This window comes from Silurus meridionalis, chromosome 27 (assembly GCF_014805685.1).
Source record: "Silurus meridionalis isolate SWU-2019-XX chromosome 27, ASM1480568v1, whole genome shotgun sequence".
NCBI lineage: Eukaryota > Metazoa > Chordata > Actinopteri > Siluriformes > Siluridae > Silurus > Silurus meridionalis.
Genome location: NC_060910.1, coordinates 7,817,428 through 7,841,121, shown reverse-complemented (window position 1 = coordinate 7,841,121; position 23,694 = coordinate 7,817,428). Strand labels below are relative to the sequence as shown.

General features: G+C 35.0%; 2 protein-coding genes across 4 annotated transcripts; one reads left to right on the top strand and one right to left on the bottom strand.

Annotated features, from left to right (window-relative positions):
• Positions 1-305: 305 nt before the first annotated feature.
• Positions 306-9,178, top strand: LOC124381020 (selenocysteine insertion sequence-binding protein 2-like). Of its 3 annotated transcripts, none has more exons than XM_046842391.1 (18): positions 306-462; positions 950-1,044; positions 1,120-1,318; positions 1,472-1,544; positions 1,651-1,841; positions 1,949-2,039; positions 2,134-2,252; positions 3,621-3,746; positions 3,894-3,977; positions 4,052-4,159; positions 4,639-4,762; positions 4,868-5,034; positions 5,220-5,370; positions 5,542-5,674; positions 5,812-6,032; positions 6,551-6,705; positions 7,264-7,432; positions 7,985-9,178. In XM_046842391.1, the coding sequence occupies exons 2-18, from the start codon at positions 1,025-1,027 to the stop codon at positions 8,110-8,112; spliced, it is 2,259 nt and encodes a 752-aa protein (XP_046698347.1). In that variant the 5' UTR covers positions 306-462; positions 950-1,024; the 3' UTR covers positions 8,113-9,178. The 3 variants fall into 3 exon arrangements, with proteins under 3 accessions (XP_046698347.1, XP_046698348.1, XP_046698349.1); XM_046842392.1 differs by lacking the exon at positions 306-462 and adding an exon at positions 505-571; XM_046842393.1 differs by lacking the exon at positions 306-462 and adding an exon at positions 606-703.
• A 1,967-nt stretch (positions 9,179-11,145) lies between these two features.
• prlrb (prolactin receptor b) lies at positions 11,146-22,221 on the bottom strand. Its single transcript, XM_046841184.1, has 10 exons — positions 22,130-22,221; positions 20,227-20,376; positions 18,344-18,513; positions 17,139-17,271; positions 16,216-16,385; positions 14,693-14,874; positions 14,401-14,542; positions 14,011-14,107; positions 13,299-13,368; positions 11,146-13,106 (listed from the first exon to the last, which is right to left on the bottom strand). Exons 3-10 carry the CDS (start codon positions 18,408-18,410, stop codon positions 12,423-12,425), a joined length of 1,545 nt encoding a protein of 514 aa, XP_046697140.1. The 5' UTR covers positions 18,411-18,513; positions 20,227-20,376; positions 22,130-22,221; the 3' UTR covers positions 11,146-12,422.
• Positions 22,222-23,694: the final 1,473 nt, after the last annotated feature.

Below are 23,694 nucleotides of genomic sequence, written 5' to 3'. Positions count from 1 at the left end.
TTTATTTGTTTAATGTTCCTTACAATAACAATTGGCAGACTTCAAACAAACATAAACAAAACAAATAAACTTTATTTATGTGTTTTGTTTATTATTGTTTGTTGGTGGCTGATTTTCTGATTTTTTGATATCTATCTATCTATCTATCTATCTATCTATCTATCTATCTATCTATCTATCTATCTATCTATCTATCTATCTATCTATCTATCTATCTATCTATCTATCTATCATCTAATATATTTATAAACAACAGCGGTCCGTGTGTAAAAGATCGCGTCACTCACTTCCGGCATTTCCCCATTTCAAAATAAGAGTGCCACAACTTGAGTTCTTTCTGTGGTGAAGTTTGACCTGAGCACACAGAGAGTAGGGACAACTCTTTCAGGCGATGTAATGAATATGCTAAAGGATAGAGAGAATATATATATCAATCACAGTCCAGCCTTTCGGGAGACAAATGTAAGTGTGGCATTGAGGACTTTAGTTTGTAGCTCGTTGACTGCATGCTGAGCAATGGCGCAGTGTTAGCAGCCGGAGCTAATGTGTTTGTGTTTGTGACTCAGAGAGGGTGAGCGCTCATTAATGCCACAAGTGTGACTCTCAGAGAACAGTTACTTATAAACAGCAGCCATGCTGGCGAACTGTAAAGCGGTAGATTAATAACTTGTACCATCTGCTGCGTCAGAATAAACTTAGAGAGGTGGCCAGTTTTCTCATAAACTGTGTCTAGATATACATTTAATTTTTAAGAGCTGTCTGTCTGTCTGTCTGTCTGTCTGTCTGTCTGTCCGTCCGTCCAAATAACAGATGTGTTATGGTTCTGTATGGCTGGTTATTAGTTTGGAAAACAAAGACAGGAAGTAAAATTCATCTTCGTGATACCAAACATGACCAGTTTGTTGTTATTTCAACTGATGATATTTGTCTTTTTTCCCCCCTCTCAAAGCCTGATAATGCCTTTGGATCAGAAGCTTTCAAGGATCTGACTGACCCGAGACAAAGCTTATAACTGAGATTCAAAATGCAGGAAAGCTTGAAAAGGTCTGTTTCATAGTGTAATATATTATTACATTTAAGCCCAAGGAGAATTTCCACATCTGACTGTTCATGTTTCAGATCCATATCTAGAGATCGTCCAAGCCGTTCCTCTACGGAGAACTGGTTTGAGAGAAAACAACGCTTAGCAATATCAGACAGTCAAGGTTACAGCGGACCAAAGGGACTCGTTCCTGCTAGTTTGCAGCAGCAGGGAGGGAAATGGAGTCTTCAGAATGACCCGACCCAAAAACGAGGCACATCAGAACACACTGGAAAGGTCCTTTTACAACTGTAGCTCTTTTTCAATCGCTGTAAATGTTGTGTTTAACTTAACTCAGTTCAGAGTATCATCCTTCTCACTGTAAAAGAAAAAGAATGCTGTTTTATCACTTTTTGGGTACGTCATCATTGAACGTTTGACTCTTTACAGCCGTTCAGGCAAAGAGCTGAGCCACATGAGAAAAGAAGGATAAACAGGAGATTACCAGACACAGCCAGAGGAGGTAATCTATTAAACGAGGACACACAGAACTACGAGTTCTACATATCAGGAGTCCCAGATAAACACTAAATTATTTTTCCCAACTTTTTTTCCCCTCTTCAAAAAAGGCCATCGAGGTGCTCCAAAATTGGAAGAGCGAACCAAGTCAGACGTTACAAAAAGCTGGACTTTTGAAGTAAAACTGTCTGATTTTCCCGAGCTGTGTGATTCCAACACTCTCACAATCCCAGCTGCTCAATCCTGCTGGGGTTCGGTCAAATCACCAGATCCTCATGAGTCACCAGCAGCCACTGTTAAGGTACAATGAGAGGCAAAGCAAATTTTGCAGGAGCTTCATGAAATAAACGGTATATAGTGAAATTAAAAGGCTGGAAGAAAAACTGATCTTTTCTTCCTATTGTTTAGGAAACGTCAGGAAATAAAGGACCAAAACAGGAAACTACACGGCATGTCGCCTCAGCAGAAAAGACACTACAGAAAATGACTGCCACAGAGGGTAGAACTGAGTTGTGTTTTTTTTTTTTTTTTTACACAACTTCTCAGTGTCCTCCTAACAAAGTTGTGTAATAAGTTTCTTTATTTTGTTGCAGACATTGTGCTTGTGTTACCAAACCCTTATGAATTACCAGCAACATCATGGGCCAGCATTGCCTCCCAGCCTCCTAAAGTCATTCAGAAGAATCCTGCTGCACAAGATGCAAACTCACAGGTGGGGCAAATATTGTTACCCGTTAGTCTGCTTGCAAATTTTGAAAAACGGTTCCGCTTTTTCTCCCATCCAGTCTTTATTATGTAAGTATGGCAGAGGACAATTAAAAAAAAACATTTCTCAGTGCACGGTAGAATGGAAACCTACCACTGAATACTTGGAGCTGGTGCTAAATAATAGACAGACAGACAAGTAGAAAAGAACTTTTCAATGCATAGTACAGGTACACAGCAATGAAATGCAGTTCAGCATCTACCAGAAGTGCAAATAAAGCAATTGTGCAAACTGACAAGTGCAGATAAATATGTAAAAATATGAACAGCAAATAAATTGAAATGCTCTGGCAGTGAAAAATGTGCTAAGGCTGATGAGCAAACACACTAAGAATATATACATATACAGTAATCCCCCATTTATCGCGGTGATTACGTTCCAGAACCACGCACGATAAACGGAAAAAACGCGATAAACGGACGCCACCCCAACATTTTTTTTTTTTTATAAATTAAGCTGTAAATCATTCTCTTACACATTTTTAACACACACAGAAAACATTTGCGAGGATACAGTAATATATAGTTGTATTTTTATAAAAAAAAATCATAAAACTCCATAAGAAAAATTCCCTATACGTTTTTTGGTTTGTGTGTGTGTGTGTGTGTAATATAATATTGTTATATATATATATATATATATATATATATATATATATATATATATATATATATATATATATATATATATATATACACACACACACACTTTATTACTTTATATAAAATAATTTTCATGCAAAATGTGTGTAGGGCACAGTATGTGTAGAGAATGTGTGCAATACTTATGTGGAATTGTACAATAGTAGTAATAATAATGTTAATGATTATACTTTTTACCCAACAGCAAAAATTAGTATTATGTTAATTGTTTTTAAATATAAAAAGTTTCACTATATTTCAGCTAGTAAATTTAGTTTGTATTTGCATATGTTTTTTTTTTTGTTTGTTTGTTTGGTGTTCTGCCCATATTTACAGATTTTTCATTGTCTACAATATTATCAATTATCATTATCGGTATTTGAAGAGGGATGCATTTTTGCATTTTCGTGTCAGTTTGCCTGTGAAATAACTGCTGCCCTCTTCCCAAAATAACTTGACAGATTTGCTTTGTTTGCTGAACCTGTTTCAAAACACAAAACAGGGTTTTAAAATGTTCTCACTGCAAACAAACTTTCATTTCTTTTTCTTCATATTTTTACAAAGCATCCTTGGTGTGTCAGTGAAACTATGGAATATGCATATTATAGAAACTAAATCGTATGTTTAAATAATTATAGCGGATATTAATGTCACATTTTCATTGTCTGTCAAGGAGGATGCTGAACAAACTGCCAAAAAGAAAAGGAAGAAAAAGAAGAAATCTAAAGCTGTGTGTGAGGATGAAGAGCAGGAGAAAAGCAATATGGTACTGATGCAGCAGGATCCTCCCAAGATTGAGGTAAGTAATTTGAACATAACGAATAGAATTAAACAAAGAAAATGTGAAATTAAACAAAGTTTTACACTTTAAACTACATGTGCTGGATGTTTAACTGTGACAGGATTTGTGTTTTTTGTGTAATAACTATTATTATTTTACCTTTAGGATGAAGAAGAGTTTCCGGATCTCTCTCTTGCTGCTGTCAGTGCAAGCAAAGGACCAAAGCATACGTTAAATCCGAGAATTCAGGTAAAGGCTTTAAAATAAGAAGGTATTGATATAATGATTTGTTTGGTTCTTATTTGTTTTTTTCTGTTTCACAGGAGAGTGCTGGGATACCTGTGAAAGATGGATCAGTTTTGCATTTGGAGAATATAAAACACAAAGCTGCTGATCTCAAGTCTGGGCCTGCTACTTCAAAGAAAGTGCAGGTTGGATGTGTATTTATTTTTACTTTGTTCATGATCGATAGTTTATATAGGAGATTTTCTAACACGAATGGAAAAACATAAATCAAACAGGATTATTAAATATATAAAATCATGTTCAAAGACATTCCATTGAGAAACTAATGCAGAAAGAACGAAAACAAAAGGAAGACTTGCAATTCAGAGCCTTATTTGTGTCATAATTGATGACTATTTGTTGCTCACTGATGTGCTATAAGACTTTAAATACAATACTCTTTATACTGCAGGATATCTAGCAATCTTAATTCTCATCTCATTAGAGAGGAGGATTCTGTGATTAATATTTTAATATCATTTGTAAAAAAAAAAAGTGTTTCTTAAACCAATATGTCAATTTATTACATTGATTATTGTTATTAGCTATTTAAATTGAGTGATATTAAATTAAAGGAACTAAACAGTGTTGTATTCATGCCATAATATATTTGTCTGAATACCAGCCAGCAGGTGGGAAGAAGAGCAAGGCACTTGTCCAGCTTGACCTTGGGAACATGTTGGTGGTTCTGGAGCAAAAACAACAGTCTCAAAAGTCCAGACAAGATGTTAAACCTCTAACTCTTTCAGGTATTTCTGTGAAAAGAGCCGAATAATAATTTGCACTAGTTCATATAATTAATAACTATAAACCTTGATGCTTACAATTTCCTCTTGTCTGTGTGTTAAATTCAGTGGGAGGAGCTCTACCAGTAATCCACAAGGAGTCAACAGCTCAAAAAAAGCATTCATGGCAGCAAGAGAGAATAGCACACAACCCTTTGGATTCCACCTGCCCTTTAGTGAAAAAAGGAAAGCAGCGAGAGGTCCCTAAAGCTAAAAAGCCGACACCTCTTAAACGAGTAAGTTATTTACTCGAGTCAAAAGGAGCTGTAATATATATATATATATATATATATATATATATATATATATATATATATATATATATATATATATATAATTTTTTTTTTTTTTTTTTTTTAATTTGTTTTGTCTACTGTACCAAACAATTATGAATTATGACTATGCCCTGGCTGCTGCACAGGTCATTTTGAAGGAGAGAGAAGAAAGAAAACAGAATCGCCTGCTAGAAGAAAAAGACCCCACAGGAATGACTAGCGAAGTCAGTGTGGAACCGCAAGCGAGTGAGAGTCATTCTATGAGCAGTTCAGAGCAAAATTGTCATGAACCAACAAGTAATCATTTCTTTATGTACTATACACATTTCTATACAATTCCAATTCATATGAATTATTTTTCTATTGTTCTATTATATTATTATATTATTCTATTATTTATATAACTATTATTGACTTAATCATTAGGAATAGGATCATTGATGAGCTATGCGTTCGTTTTGATATAAGGTGACCAAATTGATGTTGAGGAGGTTGATCAAGAAGAATCTCCCGAAGACCTGAAGAACCTTGAGGAAAATGCAACATCTAAAAACTGGACTTCAAATTCCAATCTGAAAATTCACAGCAGGAAATTTAGAGAGTAAGGAATTCTTCATACACATCAGGTTTAGGCAAAAAATAAAAACCTGATTGATACGTGTTTGACATTTAAAGGACAGTTTGACCTTAATTAAATATCAGAACTTATATTTCTTTTAAATTCATGTCTTTTAACAGCTACTGCAGCCAGATGTTAAGTAAAGATGTAGATGAGTGTGTGACCACTCTGCTGAAGGAGCTGGTGAGGTTCCAGGACCGGCTGTACCAGAAAGATCCCATGAAAGCCAGGATGAAGAGACGGCTGGTCATGGGTCTCAGGGAGGTCCTAAAACACCTGAAGCTCAGGAAGGTCAAGTGTGTCATCATATCTCCAAACTGTGAACGTGTACAGTCTAAAGGTATGGGGACAAACTGAGTGGTTTGTGTGTGTGTGTGGTTGTTGGTTGTGTGTGGATTTGAAATTGATGTAATGCTCTTTGATGCACAAATTATGTACGTCTATGTTCCAGTATTTTTGCACATATTCATCTGCTGCATCTGTAGCATATGTGCTTTTCATAAGATGTTTGGCTAATTATAACTATATATAACCATAATTTAGGGTATTTATGTATAAAAGTGTACTTTCAAAATGCCAAAGCCACATGTTGAGTTACACAAATTAACTATCTTTTAATATAGACATTTATAAGCTTATAATTACTGCTTGTTGAGGAGTTCATGTTGAATTTATCCTTTAAACAATTTCACTCATGCTGGGTTGTTTGTTTCTGTAAAAAAAACGCAGAATTTGAGTATGCAAGGTAAAGCAATTTGTGTAAAACATTTTGCACCGTTTTAATAAAATCCATCACTATGTCGTAAATGAACATTTTTAAGTGTAATGTTTATGACTTCACGTTTTTTTTTTGTGCAGGTGGTCTCGATGAGGCTCTTCACAATATCATTGATACTTGTCGGGAACAAGATGTCCCCTTCGTCTTTGCCTTGTCAAGGAAAGCTTTAGGTCGCTGTGTGAGCAAAGCTGTTCCTGTCAGTCTGGTGGGCATCTTCAACTATGATGGAGCACAGGTATAGGAGCCTATATCCAGCTTCCATTTTAGTGCAGCTCCACAAATAGAATATAAACTTTGTAAATTCTACCTTTTTATTGTATAATAGATTATTATATAGACAAAATGTAAGCATAATAAAAACTGTAATATGTTTCCTATGTAATATGCACCAGTATTGATCAGATTATAAACCATACCTTAGCACATGAAGTTATTTAGCTGAATATACTTCTTTTTTTGTTATTTTTTTCACAAGGTTGCATATTGTAATGCAAAGGGTCTCATAAAAATTCATTGTGCTGTCGTCATTTAAGATCTAAAAAATGATTTGGGTTAACTGGGACATTCTTATATAGGCTTCATTAGGCCTAATAAAGCAGGTCTTTTCCTCATTCAAAACGTGAACATCTAAATCAGCTAAAGTAATAATTGTTGTTCTAGGTTGCTTGAAACATGTGCTACGCAAATCTGTTTTCCTGTTTTGGTTCACAAGCACTTTTATAGTGCAATTGTTTAATATTGGAATATTGGCCGGGAAGTATTTGGAAACTATACAAATTTCTCACCCTCACAGGACCATTACCACAAAATGATTGAGCTCACATCACAGGCAAGGAAAGCCTATGAGGTGATGATTGCCAACATTGAGGTGAGTTCTCAGGGGCAGCTGGAGGAGGAGACTGAGACACAGCAACATGTGGAGCCACCAGTTGATTCCCCGGAGGCAGAAGAACCAGAATACAGTAAGATTAGTTAAATTACATATTCTTTGCTGCAGTCTCAAAAATCCATGGACTGTAGATGGACCTAATCCAACTCCTCTTACAGCCCTAACTCTAACTCTGAAATGCTGGTGGTCTAGTGGTTTGAATGCGGCGCTTTTGCCGCTGCGGCCCGGGTTCGATCCCCGGTCAGGGAACCGACCCCAGCCACTTTCAGTGCCGATCCCAAGCCCGGATAAATTAGGGAGGGTTGTGTTAGGAAGGGCATCCAGCGTAAAAACATGTGCCAAATCAAACATGCGGAGGATCCGCTGTGGCGACCCCTGACGGGAGAAGCCGAAAAAGTTTACACTTATCCCGACTAAAACACACTGAGATCTTTGCCCCTGGATAAGAGCTGACTGTACCAAGCAGAAGCTGGATAAGGTCCAACTCCTCTCTTTGGTCTTTTGGTTTTGCAGCGAGAGGGTCTTGAGGATAAATTTAACAAAAAGTATTTGTAAAAATATATTAATATAAAAACGTGTATAAAATATTTCATATAGTCCATTTTCTTGTGTATTTTTTGCTTAGTTAAGGTTTGGAAGAAAATGCTGGAGAAAGACTACAACCACAAGCTCCTACCTTTTGAGGAGCAATTCGCTTCAGTGACCATCAGCACAGATTCAGACAACCATCTGAATGACTTTGGAGGAAGCTAATAATTCGCTAATCGAATATGGACTTTTATTATATACTGAATAGGGGTGTAATGATATGCAAAATTAAAATCTGATCCAATACTGTAGTTTATCATGTGAGCGCTGTGTGAATGTGCCTAGGGATTTCATTTGATTAGAACAGTCAACATTATTGCATCTAAATCATGACTGTGTTTGTGTGATCCATGCAGATTTTTAGCAGCATACGTTGAAATAAATGCTATGAATTGAAAAGTAGACATCAAAACATCTAGTTGAACATTTAGTTCTGGCCAAGCTGGGATGACTTTCAAGTGGGAGTCTGAAACACTTGAAAAATATTTATTTATTTTGAAAACTCAGATTTAGTTTAATTCCCAGGCTTTTAGTTCAATTTGCTGACTGTCAAAGGCAAGTATCTCTGTGTAGCACCAGACATGAGTGTAACTACTACGTTCTTCACCTTGAAATTTTTGTCCTCATTAAGGGGTGATTTCAGTTGTGTTTGTAGGAGTAACAGTGGTGTTTGGTCCACATATTCAGCACGCTACAGCACTGTCCATCAGCATCCTAACTTACAGAGAAGCTAAATGCTTCTGTAAGTAATTTAAAGGAAATGTCTTTATTTTCTCTCATTTTCACGAGTACACAATTTAGTGTATTATCTGGAATAGTGCGCATGGGACAATTGTGCTTTAATTGATTTTTTTTTATAGAAAGCTATTTTTTCACAGGAAATAGTGTGTGCTCATATTTAAATGTTTGTTATACCTCACATAATGTAAGCATTATTTTATGAGAAATAGCCGACTTTATTATGCGCTGTGTTTAACTGTGCTGCAGTACACAGACATCGAATTAAGACATTTATTAAATTATAGTATATGATCTACTATATCGTTACACCCCTGTGTCCGTTGACTAATTGTCATTAATTGTGTGATTATCAATATTTGTATTGATATAAATCTTTAATGAATTTGCACAAGAACATATGAACATGTCTTAACGAAGTATCACTGCCTTCAAAAACTGTAGTTAATAAACCACTTGCTTTAAGTCCCATTAAAACATTTGGTTAAAACAAGTTTCATATCTTTTCTTTTTTTTTTCCACAAGCTCTTTAATGTATTTTGTATTATATTTGTATTGTATAAATCTGTGTACATTTTTTTTCCTTCTCCAAATACAGTGGAACCCGGGTTATGTCGATGTCCTAGGGGGTCGCCAAAAAGCATCGAGGTAACCGATGATCGAGATGAACGAAAATCAAAATGGCGGCAATATATTAACGTGCTTGAAATTTCTTTATGTTCATGATGTGCGTTAATAAATGAGAATGTGCATGCACGTGTTTTTGAAGGGTTTTTTTACACAACAGCGTTGCCGCGATTTGTTTGATGAAGGCATGCTATAAAAATACATACAGTACATGTTTATCTGTCAGGAATCCACCTGCCACGCCCCCTTCGGCCCCCTTCAGCGTGTCGGGTGCTTTCTTGGCCGCTTTCTCTGAAGCTTCAGGCTTCAATCGCACACATTTGGTGCTCGTTTAGCATCATCACCAGCTCCTATTTAAACTTTCACACTCTCACTGTCCGTTATTGTTGGTATATGTTGGTTCACGGCGGTCGTTGTTATCGCGCATGCGTATCCCGGTAAGTGCCTTCCCACCGCACTCTCTCACCGGCTGCTCTTTTCTTCCCAAAGCCGCGCCGCGCCCCTACTAACACTACGAACACTAGCACTAACTAACAGCAGAGATTCACCAGTATACAATACAACACCTGTAGCATCTGTAAGGCTTGATTTTTCCGCCAGTTCATGAGTTCTTCTGCGGCTGCACGAGATAACCGACGTTAAATGGCAAATTTTCCCCTTGTGCTCGAGATATTAGGGTTCGGCGACATAAAAAAAGATAAAAAATGCTTAGAAAAAGTGAGAATTTGGCGGTTCCACTTCAAAAACGTCGACTTAATAGGGTTGTCGAGGTAACCGAGGGTGAGATAACCGGGTTCCACTGTATATAAATGTGTTTTGTGAACATGTGCTATTACTGTCCGAACCAGTGAGCGATTTTAGCTTTTCTGAGAATAAACCAATGAGTCTTGGATGGTTTACAGCAACTGAAGCGTCAGGTGCTAGTGTCAATAAAAAAAGAAAAAAAAAAAAGAAAATGCATGTCTTGTAAGCAAAGGAGCATTAAAACTGACTCATTTAGGTATCTGGTCAGCTGAACCCAGGTTTTTTTTGTGCCATGAGGATTATTTTTGTGCCAATACAAGATCAGAATTTGGTGCAAGTAGTAATGCTTCAGTTGGTCAAAGGTTGTAACTTCAAGTAAATTTAAGCGACTGGCTAGTGGGAAAAAAATTAAGTGCCCAGCTCAACTCAAACTTCCTGCTTTGGGTACACAGGATGGTCTACACAACCCTAACCCTAACCCTAGAGTTCAAGTGGTGTCAATTTCACACTGCTTCTTACAGCATGAACAGTAAACAAATTAACACCACTTGAGTGGATTATGGTGCTTTGGTTCTTTGTCATGTTTTTTTCTTACATTGTGGCTTGAAAGCAAAGGAATTACATCAGGAATCACATCTGAGCGAAGTTGAATGCAGTATGAATCAATGGAGCCTGTTTAATAAGCTAGCTGATAGTTGTGTTGTAATCCTGGCACACTTTAAGGATCCTAACACTAACTGATGAATGTCAGAAACACAACTGGACATTGCCTATGATGTAGTCGGCATGAAGCAACAGTCACTCCCAGTTTTCAGTGAAACGCACACTTTCAAAGACTGCAAAAACTGCAATGCATGAGACTGCTCCATGTTGTAGAATCCATGCCCCAGTCTGGGCTGTCAACAAACTCGTAGGCAGACCGTAAAACCAATTTGTCAGTCAGTCTGTAAAATTGTTGGTGTTATAACAGGGGTTGCAATAATCAATTGGCTGGAAAAAAATTATATTATACTCTTTATTTGCACTCTTATTTCAGTGAAGAATATTTATTTATGGTAAAGACGAAGTACAATATTTAATATATAAGCCCGTGCATTATCATTGATTTATTGTGTGTGTGTGTGTGTGTGTGTGTGTGTGTGTGTGTGTGAATTACAACTTAAATGCATGCCCATTACTTAGGCATGTGTAACTGTTTTGGGTAAACACCATGTGGATATTGTGCTACTGGAGAGAGGAAAAACAATTACGCATCTTAGCCAATAAAATACAAAATCCTGAAGCAACTCATATTCCACAGTAGAGAATAAGAAATACTAACAGTAGATATTCCTGAAGTGTTTTCCTCTTAGACCACAGCAAATCTTCAATGTTTACAATTCCATTTTCTTATTTAATTTGAATATATACTTTTTCAAGTCAGTCTATAGTTACATTTAATAATGTGGAACACCTGCAAGACAACTTGGTTCCAGCAATCACTTATGTTAAAGCAGCTATAACAAGTTCCTCTCACAAACCAGGCTTTTTTTTTCTTTTTCTTAAAGTTAATAAGACAAAGATGTTCAGCTTATGAGTCGTACCATAAATGTTAAATAATTGCTTACTTCAGATCAACAATTTAGGCATTAAAAAATTTATAAACACGTTTTGACCAATCAGATTTGGGGCATAAATAATAATATTTAATTAGATAGCTAACAAAATTATACCCTGTGCATGAGCAGATGAACATCTTTGCTACGGCTGCCATACTTGGTATTTAAGACTTTATAAATTTAAAGCATTATCCCTAAATATGTAGCTGAGAAATTGGTCAAACTTTAATAGTGCTGATTTGCTTATAAGGTTGGTCTTTAGGTTTAAACAAGTTGTTATTTTAGACCTGTAGTTTGTAGATATGTGGTGTGTGTGTGTGTGTGTGTGTGTGTGTGTGTGTGTGTGTGTGTGTGTGTGTGTGTGTGTGTGTATACGTACTTTGGAGTTATATCCTGGCAGTAATTCTTTCAAATATAATTCTGCAGCCATGACTTTGTCCATTTTTACAATACATTCTTATAAGATATGAAGGAATAATGAATATGTTTATCACTGTAACTTGACACACTGTTGATTTGCACAATTGACCACCTCATACATAGCAAGGAGCTGTTTCTGTTTTTTTATAAATAATTGAGAGTTTCTCTTCATTTAAAGTCTGCTGTTACCAAAGCTAATTTTGTTGTGGCAGCTCAGATCATCGTACAAATATTAGCACTGTTTTTTTTACTACTAGTAGCAATTTACAGAAAGTTGCACCAGCTAAAATTTCATCTGCAAATCTGAATTTCGATCATAAATTTTGATTTCCCAGTACAAAGCATATCCTATAATGTAGCCACATATTCCTGAGGATCTGTGGGTTCTTTAGCTGTGAAAGTGATTTCATAGTCTTTGCTTGGCTCACCATTGTTCTTCTTTGTGTGTCTCTGAACAGGGCTGCTGTCTTTTTGTATAACCAGAACATTTTCTCTGTAAATCCCACTGACTTTACTGTAATCTTCCTCTGGTTTTATTGTGTGCTTCTGCTTACATTCCACTCTTTGCTCTTCTTCCATCTCCTCCTTTAGTCTATCAGGAGTGATGCTGACTTCATTCTGTTCAGCACTGCATGCACAACTTATCTGAGAGCTCCTTGCCATGTCTTTTTGAGATATAACCCAAGGGCCATTTTGGTAGATGTCAGGTTTCTGCTGAGGTACATCGCATGGGCTGAAATGATTTGATGCGTTTACAGCTGTAGATTCAGGATCAGAATCTTGACAGTTGAGTGTAAGAGCTGGTAGTTTCCATTTATCAATGTGATCACTGATGTTAAGCTTATTGCATTTCTTCTGATTGGGTGTATTCTGGATTGTCATTTGCTGTTCCTGATGAGCTTTACTTCCTGTTTTGTCATCATATTCCTCTTTGTCAAGCACCACTAGATACTCCACCTGTTCAAGACACTCTGGGGCTTGAAGGATGCCCTGGTAGTTGAAGGTACTTAATATATCTTCCGACTTTACTGTCTGTGGATGATAGCACATAAAATGTTAAGCTATTAACAGTAGAGCTGTGATAATACTTCTACTGTATATGACAGCATGTTGTGATTGATCTATCATAGTAGTATTCAAATGCCAGACTATATTAGGATTTATTTAAAGGCTAGAAATGTTTCTAAAGATACACTGATATTGAGTGTTGTGGTTTGGTGCTACCTTTAAAAGTTGCCTATCAAAGCCTTTGATCTTTGGTCCTGGAACAGGGGGAAGTAAGAAATGCTTAATACTGGGGAGGAGAAAAAGCAAAACATTAACTTACATAAAAGCTTTGGTCATAAATTAACATTATTTCCCTCTTATGTGATGTGTGCTTAATCAACCAAGGTTTCATTGTTTTGTTTTGTATTAAAGCCAGAAAGCATGACATGTGAGGATATATTTCTGCATTGAATAATGATTTTTAAAATTGTCTGTCTCCAATGCATTTGTGTTTTTTTTAAGCTGCATTACTTAAATAAAAATAAAAATAATACTGGGAATTGATGACCTTTTACTGTTTCTGACTGTTGGCAGCTCAACCTTACACCTGAAGGTCAAAACTATAAAACCAATATGACCTCAAATAATAGCTTGGTTGATTGGTTACACTTCAGGTTAAGAAAGTCAGACTAATTCTTTTAAACATTAAAAAAAAAAACATGTCGTGGTCTAAGACTGTAATACTAAAGTGTCACATGGAAAAAAAAGAAAAACTATTTCACCGTTCGTGCTGTATCTTTTCTGTTGCTTTCTCTACATGATGTGCTATGGGTTAGTTATCAAGCTGTACATAGAATGCATCTTTTATATGCATATCTATAAAACAACTTACATTATTTAAATATATACAGTATAAATTTGTTTTAAAGGAAAAATGTGTAATGCTTACTCTTTTCTTTTGGCCGTCATTATTCCAACAGTGGACAATATAATGAAGGCACTAAAAAAAGCGATGAATATTGAAACTGGCTTCTCGTTTACCGAATCTGCAAAAAAAGAATCCAGTCTGATTATATTAATGAAATATTCTCAGAATCAGATTAAGGTTAAACGAATCTGCCAATAAGAGACATTTCTTGGATTTTTCATTAATGTGTTGAATTTCAAAGTAAAAGTACAAATTCAGTATTGGTTTGCTTTGTGTCAAGTAGCAAGAAAAATGTTGTGAGTGCTGTAATAGAAATATAAAGAAATATAGTTAATCTACCATCCTTAAGTCAAGTAAAAGGTATGTTAGATCTCAACATGAAAAAACTGGTGTGTCACACTTTGCTCTTACTGTTTGGCATTTTGATGAACATTGGAGAATTCCACTCACTCCACAGGCCTTGGTCCAGTTTACATCGAATTTGTATACTATAATTTCCCCCAGGTGTGGGACTGAAAATTTGCAATTCCTTTTGCTTACCAACATTGTACACCTATAAACAAAACATCAGGTCCAAATAATTCAAGTGGGGTCAAAAATAAAACCTTAACATAATAACAAATGATGTTAATGTTATATATCTACTAAAATTACAGGAAGATGCAATGTCTTTACAGCAGGATTTTGAATATTTGGGACACACCTCCCAATCACCAGCCTGTTTTTGGCCGCCATGCTCCTGTTTTACTCGCACTTCGTATTTAAGAGTAACCCAGCCTGAACGAGTATCGATGTCAGGCGGGGCCTCCCACTTCACCAGAAAATACGGGTTGTCCTTCACTCCGATCAGAGTCAAAGTAATGTTTCCTGGTGAGTAAGGCTGGACTGCATTAAAAAAAAAAAAGAATTATTAATAAAGAAACCATAAACAGATGTATGGACTGTGTTGATGACTTGGTGAATAATAATTATCATAATCTAAGAACTTATTCAAACTCATGTTGGCTTGTGATTTCATTTTCATTACACACTAATGAAATACGTGTACTATAGTACTACACTAAAGTGATTAGTTGAATAATCTTTCACTTGAGGCTTAAAGAAGTTTTCTTTCACAGATTGCACATTGATTTATATTAAAACAGAAATCACACAAAACAAGTAGTGAACAAAGGCATGAACTAACACATCACTTTCTTTTTTTAATAATCATTGCCCTCACAATAGTTACAGCACTTAATGTCTAGCTTTAATAGTCAATGAATAATAAAACATAACGTGTTGTTCAAAAACGTGTTGTTCAAAGGAATGTAATCAATGACAAGGTGTTTGATTTTTTTTTTCATTTTCTGGAGTGTTTCACTCCTCTTATACCACAGCTATTTTTACTAAAGCTATCTATTCAAAAAAAAGTTTATTAGAACAAGGCACTTTCTGTCTTTTACACTTTTTCAGTAACACATATAGCATGCACTGTACAATACCCTGTGAAGATTGCTTCTATTCGAAATTACACTTAGTTTCATTCTACATTCGACTTTGATTTGATTGGAAAATTATATTTTAGTGTGACGATGGGACATACACTTATCTGTGTAGTCATAACTCTTGGCTTGTCAGATGAAGTAGAAAAGGAATCGAAAGGGATGCTGAATTTCACCAGATGCCCATGTATTCACAACTCATTCATTACTGTACAAAAAGGCTTTTGTTTCACTAAATACACAATATATAGTGTGATATATCAAGTGTTTAAGCTGTTAAAGTATATATATATATATATATATATATATATATATATATATATATATATATATATATATATATATATATATATATATATATATATATTATATAGTATGTAATATATATACTTAAACAGCTTCAACACTTGATATATCAATTTGCTTGAAGCTGATTGGTCAGAACTGATAATTTAATTTAACAGCGCTGCTCCAAGCAAATGGTGAAACAAAACTTTTCTTAAAAGGTGTAATGACATGCTACGTTTTACCAACTTTCTAACAGCAAACCATATATTTTCTGTTTAAACTCTCAATGCATATCATTTAACGATTACTGCACCTTGCATGTGACGCTCAGTATTTCAGAAGGTTTTTAACTCCTATTGAACGAATAGGATGGCCCTACTTGACTGCAGTGACTTTTTTTAGTAATCAAAAAAGCAGTGACCTGGGGATATTAATAAATACAAGATGAACTAACCGATATCCATGACGTCCACTTCCACTGGCTCAGAAAAGATGCTGCCGTTAGAATTAGAGGCCACGACTGTGATATTGTATAAGATCCATATGGATGTGTGGGCTTTATCAAAGAAGCATGAGTTGTTCCCTGCACGGTGGTAATCTGGACATTCAAAGACATTTTCAGATCTGCAAAATCAACCAGATTGATATTCAAATGAGTAATTAGTATTTATAGTTTATAGTTTACCAGATATTTATACTTGTAAAATGTCTTGCAATTTTGCTGAGGTGAGTATTTTATTAAAGATTTGAAACAATGTTTTCACAATATACTATGTAAACACAGATTAAAAACCTCATGTAAATATATGTTTTTAATCAAATTTGTTCAGTACACAATTATCCTGCATGCAGGTTATAATTTCACTGCAGGAGCAGGGTATGTTGTTTTTAAATGTGTCCTGAGGGCTGCCATGGTTTACTGCCAGAAAAACATTAACATGTTTAAACATTAAATACGAGAATGCCGATCAAAATCAACAACCATTATTTATGTTTGTTTTGAAAAGTGGGACCATAGACAATATGCAAATTGTTAAGACCACCTGAATTGCAGGAGTGGGCAAGTACAGCTTTCTTGTATTTGTGTAAAAGTACACTTAAATATTATTCCAGTAAATGCAATTGTACTCTTTTTACATTTCTACTAGAGTAAAAACAGAAATGTATTACAAAGTAGAGAGGAACGACATGTTTTAGCAAGGTGCAATGAAGTAAAACTTTCCCAAAATCAAACTACTCTCATGGTTAATAGGGAAAAATACTTTGTTAATGACTACGATGACTGAATTGTGGAAAATGTAAGTAAAAAAAAATTAAGAAGCAGATTTAGATGCATACTCAAAAAAACAAACAAACAAATAAAAAAACACTTCTTACCTCTCTTTTCTGTAGAATAGACGATGGGTTGTTGGAGGTCCACCAATTAAACCAGGCTCCCACCAGCAGCTAAACGTCTCCTTATCAGGAGATCGACAACCTATGAGTTTGGGTCGTACTGGTGTAGAGTGACCTGTGTAACCCCACCATACAGTGTAGTTATTATTAGGCACAGGTGAAGAAAAAAAAAAAAGATATGGGTCTGTGTCAAAATCTTACATGTAATCTCACTTTTACCTAATCTTACATTAAAATGAAAAGTGTAGATGTTTAAATTTACTTGAGTAAATGTCAAAAAGCATTTACATTAAAACACAAATACTCATTTATCAATTATATTCATTCTAATTTCATCTATCTTAGACTTAAGTTTTGACTAATATTGCTTTTAATATAGCCCTGTTGTTTTGAACGACAAGGCTTATTAGCAACTTAACAAGCAAATGTATAAAACTTAACTATCTAGCTAATTTTACAAGTTAATTTACAAACCTAGGGGGGCAATTTAACTAGTTTAGCTTAACTAGAAATTAATCTAGCTAATCTACCAAATTCCACACAAGTCTTTGAATTTCATGGCACATTAAAAAAGACAACCTTCATTTTATCCCATTGTGTATTAATTGCTAACTCCAGCAGAATACATCTTACAAAAAAACACATACTATTTGACAGGTGCTCTGAAAATTAATCAGTTTTTCTCAGTCTAATTTGATATTTTCTTATCCTACACATTATAAGAGCACTTCTTAGATAATTTATGAGCAATTCACCAACCTTCTGATTTCAGGTTTCTATATTTATTTCAATTTCTATATGTCCAGATTTTCATCACTTATTGTCTCTGAGCCAGAACAAAAGCCATTGGACAAGAAAAGACAAGCCACCTCTGACAAGAAAACTGGCAATAGATTTTGATTTGCTTCTTAAAATCCAATGACACCATGAACCTATCTGTAATGTGAGCAGTCCTGCATGGTTTATGCACAGCATATCAGATCCACTTGACTTCACTTCCATTTTTAAATATGAATAAGGTTTGCCAGGAAATAAGATAAATGGAACTCTAAACTGTTTACACCTTTAACCAGTGTCTGCAAGTGTATGTTGTATTAGCTAATACAGCAATCTATTATTAACAGATAAACTCATCTGTAAATCCAATTCTTGTATTTTAACCTCTGAGTTGAGGAACTGTCACTCACACACACAAGGTGGCATCCAATAAAGTAGGAACATTGCAGCCAAGGCTCGTGAAACGTCACTCTGCATGCTGCTAGAGGCCTGGCTTACATAGACGCTCGCAGAGTTGAGGAGGTGTCTACTTGGAGTACATTACCAGCTCAGCAGGACTGTTTTGACACCAAATAGCAGTCTAGTAGAGGAAAACAAGCATTTAGCATGTGTAAACAGCACTACAAATTGACTTGAAAAATTTGGCTTAAAGCCAGAAGGGATCCCTTCATTAGTAACAATAAAGAAATGTAGTAGTAGCAGAGAATTTTTAATATATGCATTTTGTATAATAAGTAGCCTAAGTGATAGTTATTACTGTATAGCTATGAAACTGAATTATTAATATTATTATTATTATTATTATATATTATACAAGTATTGTACTAGAAAAATAAAACTTTGCTTTGATCAAAGTTGCATTATGGACATTTATAATGTATGTACAGTAATTTTCATAAATATTCCAACTTTTGTAATGTTGCAACCTGGGATTGAAAAGGGATTTTAATTTAAACTGAATTTAATCACAGAATCAATCAAGAGGGCAACAGTAACTCTACTGATTTTTCCCCCCACACACTTCAAATATTATGACCTATTATGTAGACTCATCACGTATAATCCCACTAAAGACCAGCTCCAGGTTGTAAATCTATGAAATGTGAAAAAGTTCAAGGAAGTGAAGACTTATGCAATGTAAACTATGTAATTCTAACAATGATGAGATAATAAAACAGAAATGTACTCTTTGTACAGCTAAAAAATTCAAGAAATTATCTCAGCAGTTATGCGGCAATAGTGCAATCATGCTCCGGGAAATGTATAAATCAGAATGGGTGCACAAAACATGAACCATGCAATTTGGAGATATTGAGTGTGAGGCATATGTAGGTGTGTGAGGCACTTATCTATATAAGGTTGTATGCTCTAAATGACAAAGCAAAACAGATGGATCAGCTGGAGCAATGTGTCGTTGCATATTCATGTTTTCACAATTCAAATTAATTTCAAAACAAGAATAGACACATTGTTGAGTTTATTGTTTATGGGCTCATGGAAATGTCCAGGTTTGTTGTATACACAAAGCCAATAAAAGTATGGAAAGCCCAGAGGTATAGCCTCCATTATGGAAAAAGTTGCAAGTCTGTAAAAGATGGTGGAGAAAACTGTGTTGTTTTCCCCCAAATGTACACTTACAAAACGCTTTATTAGAAATTACCATACTCGTTATCTAATCAGATAATCGTATGGCAGCTGTGCAGTGCATAAAATCATGCAGATACGAGGCAGTGACTTCAGGTAATGGTAATATTATTTAGAAAAGTAGGAAAAAACGATCCAGTAAGTGGCAGTTTTGAGGACAGAAAAGCCTTGTTAATAAGAGAGGGCTGACTGGTTTTAGCAGACAGAAAACCTTCAGTAACTTAGACAACCACATTGAAACCATTGTGAACATTAAAGTATCTCCTAATGCACAGCACACCATATATTTAAGGCTACAAAAATCTGGTAAAGTTTCACTTCTGTCAGAGGAACAGAAAGGTGAGACTCTATAAGCCACCATTAAACTGGACATCTGAAGACCAAGAAGAAAAATTTCTCTTGGACGTCTGATGAATTTTGATATCTACAGAGGCACACAGTAAGATGACTGAGGGTCAAATTTTTCACCAACAGCATGAATCAAGGTACCCAACCTGCTCATCATTACTGGTTGCTGGTGATGTAATAGTATGTATGGAATGTTTTATTTTTTGAGAAACTATGGCCAATTTAAAATCAATTGCATGAATGCCTAGTCGAGTATTGTTGCCTACCATGTACATCCCTTCATGTCCACAATTTGCCTTACCTTATCTTCCAGCATGAAAATACACCATGTCACAAAGCAAAGGCCATCTCAAACTGGTTTCATGACAGTGAGTTCACGGTTCTTCAGTGGCCTTTCCAGTCACCGGATCTGAATCCATTAAACAATTCACCTGGCAGCATAAAACTGCACCTGAAAAAATCATCAGGAACTGCATGATGCAATCACGTCAACATCGAGCAGAATCTCAAAGAAATGTTTGCATTAGCTTGTGGAATCAATGCCACAAAGAAGGTGTGTTAGTATAGTGTTAAAGTCAATAACAGCATGTTTGTAAATTAATTCAGATCATTCTGTCTGGAAAATATCTTCAAATGTATTCCAAAAAGAATAAGAAAACAACACATTGTCGGTAATAGTTGTCAATTCTAAATAGGAAGTTAAGAACAACATAAACTTAATTTCCTTCTTAGAAAGTAGTTTTCCATTTTCAGCCCACAAGGTAGTAAAACATTTGGATGTCTAAGTGATGTCATGCAATTTGTCTTGCAAACTCACTGTTTATAGCTCAAGGTGCAGACAGTTGTCTACTAACCTGACGTCAATTAACATTTACACAACAACATGCCACCCCTTCTCTCGTTCACCTGCACATACCCACAGATCTTCTGTTGCTTCTCATTTAATTAAATGTGTGAGTGAGCATTCATCTTTAAAAAGGTATTAATTATTTACCACATCTTGGCACTAATTATTTACAACCCTTTGGCTCATACAGCAGCACAGGGCAACACTTACAAGTATCCTGGGTGAACCAGGAGTTATCTTAAATCATCCAAAAGTCATTGTAACGTGTCTGTAATTACGGTTATCTCATGATTGTTTTCATTTTGTAAAGGCATTATGGTACTATTTAGATATCGGCTAAACTAAGCAGTAAAAAGCATGTCAAACATTTATATAATATATTTTTACTATTGCTAGAATGATTGTATAATAAGCAATTTGGAAGTTTGTTAGTTTGTAATTTGGGACAAAGCCATACTGTTCAGGCTTGATTAATTCAGAAACACAAAAAAGCAAAGTCTATACATATGAGTTCACACTGGAAAATTCAGTGAGACAATCTATTATTAATACCTTAACAATACTCTAGACCATAATAGTTCAAATATTATGAAAACCAATAATAAAAAGGTCATTATTGTAATCAATTTCATCATGCGTGTTCTGGCAAAGTAATTTGTCATATATTTATATGGTTCTCATAGGATTCATGGACCTGATGGAGTGTATTAAACAAAGCCAGGGTTTTTTATTTCGTCAGTGGTAAAAATCATAAACCACTATTAAAATTATTATTTATATTTTTTACAGTAACTTGAAGTGAATGGGTTTAATTCAAACCCCCAAAACAACAGTGATCAGTAATGTCAGCTTCTATTTAATGACAGGTTTGATAGTAAAATGTGTACTATGTTAGTGAATGTTAAAGAATCATTCAATAGACAAGATTTGATGGTATTTAAATACATCTAGTATATTGTATTATTTTACTTTATTATAGCTGACATCATGAATATAGGTACAGCCTGTGATTTGGTTAAAAAAACATAGGCAAAACAGGTGTTTACTGGAAAAAAATAAAAATAATTTTAACTCACACAGTGTTCACATTATGTATGTGGACACCTGACCCTATTGCGTTTGAAATTAAATGAAATGTTCATTACACACATTTCTTTATACACAATAAAATGATCGCATAATCAACGCACTGTTATTACACTATAATTATAGTCAGTGCAGAAAACAATACAAACCAAACGCATGCAAGAGGCAGCCAAGTATAAACATTATGATACATAAAAAAGAGATAAAAAGAAACTGCGCAATGTTTACACATTAACATTTTGACATAATGCAATATAAATTTGGCGTTTACCGTGGTGAGGTGCTGGATTTCCAAAATCTCCGAAGTATCCAACTGCAGTTTCTCGAAAAGAGAGTGAACTGCCTTGTGTGTGTGTGTGTGTGTGTGTGCTGCATTCTGTTAGGGAAACAGAAATCAGTGGAAGCTGGTTGTCCAGTGTGCAGTGTTTAAAAGGAAATGGGACAAAAGCGACACCTGCAGTTCAAACACGCGAAACACACATGTAAAGGGCAGTGATGGACAAAAACAAAGTAAATGTAATTCGTTACTGTACTAAGTAGATTTTTCGAGTATCTTCACTGAAGTATTTCCATTTAACTTTAACTTCATTACATTTCAAAATCAAATATCTTACTTTTTCACTACATTTTGTAAAATCAGTTGTTCCTTTTTATTTATGAGTTATAAAAACTTATCACCAACATACAGTTCAGCATCAGTTCAACAGCAAGCAGAACATTTTGAGAGTAATACATGATGGAAGAAACTCCTGATTCTAGTTGAAATGAAGGTTTTGTGCTTATGATCATTCTATTAATAGATTGGAGTGCTAAGAGTAACATTAAAATCTTTTCACATAAACTGAGCTGATTAAGCAGTTGGTCTGTGAAAGCACTTTTACTGGTTACTTACTGGAGAAACATTTTACCTGGTGTATCTATACTTTAACTCATATGAAATTCTGATTTCACCTCTATTGTTTGTCTTGTTTTTGATGTGGACAAAAAGAGTAGATGGCTTAATTTACTTTTCTAAAAGAAATTGTTTAGAAATTGGTTGTTTAACATGTATAGAGTTGTAAATACCGATCTTGTACTCCTGAGAAATGAGAAATAAAAGAAATCTTAAATGTATGCAACATTTTGTTCCTCAACTGTATTAGTTATACCAACTATTGTGTCAAAGTACACAATACTATAGAAATGAAGAGACAATACTATAGAAATGAAGCCTGGATATATTTTAGAGTTGTCAGTCTGCAGCTTGTATTGCAGTATGGATTTACTGTCCTCTGGAAATAACTCAACATACAGCCATTATTCTTAAAATTGCTGCCGACAAAAGTGAGTAATTGTGGTGTTTTTAATTCCGTAAATCATCAGAACACCAAACAGAACTTTTACTATGTTTCCACACAAACAGATTTAATTGTGGGATGTGTGCATCATGGTGGTATTTGGTGCTTGATTTGAGACTTGGCACGAAATGCAGTTTGGGTCTAACCAGAGTGCAATAGCAGAAAGTGCAGGATATACAGTGTTACATGATTTACATAAGTTAAATAGAATGGTAATATAGGACTATAAACAGTAATTTACAGATGTATATGTATATGTACTATGAATATAATATACAGATGAGTATATATGTACTATGAACAATAACAAAATATATATATATATATATATATATATATATATATATATATATATATATATATATATATATATATATATATATGACAGAGTGAGAGAGAGAGAGAGAGAGAGAGAGAGAGATGCAGCTCCGTCAGAGCGCCTTTAAATAGCAGGAAGTGGAAATTATCACGAACACATAGGCTCTATTTCAAACAGTTG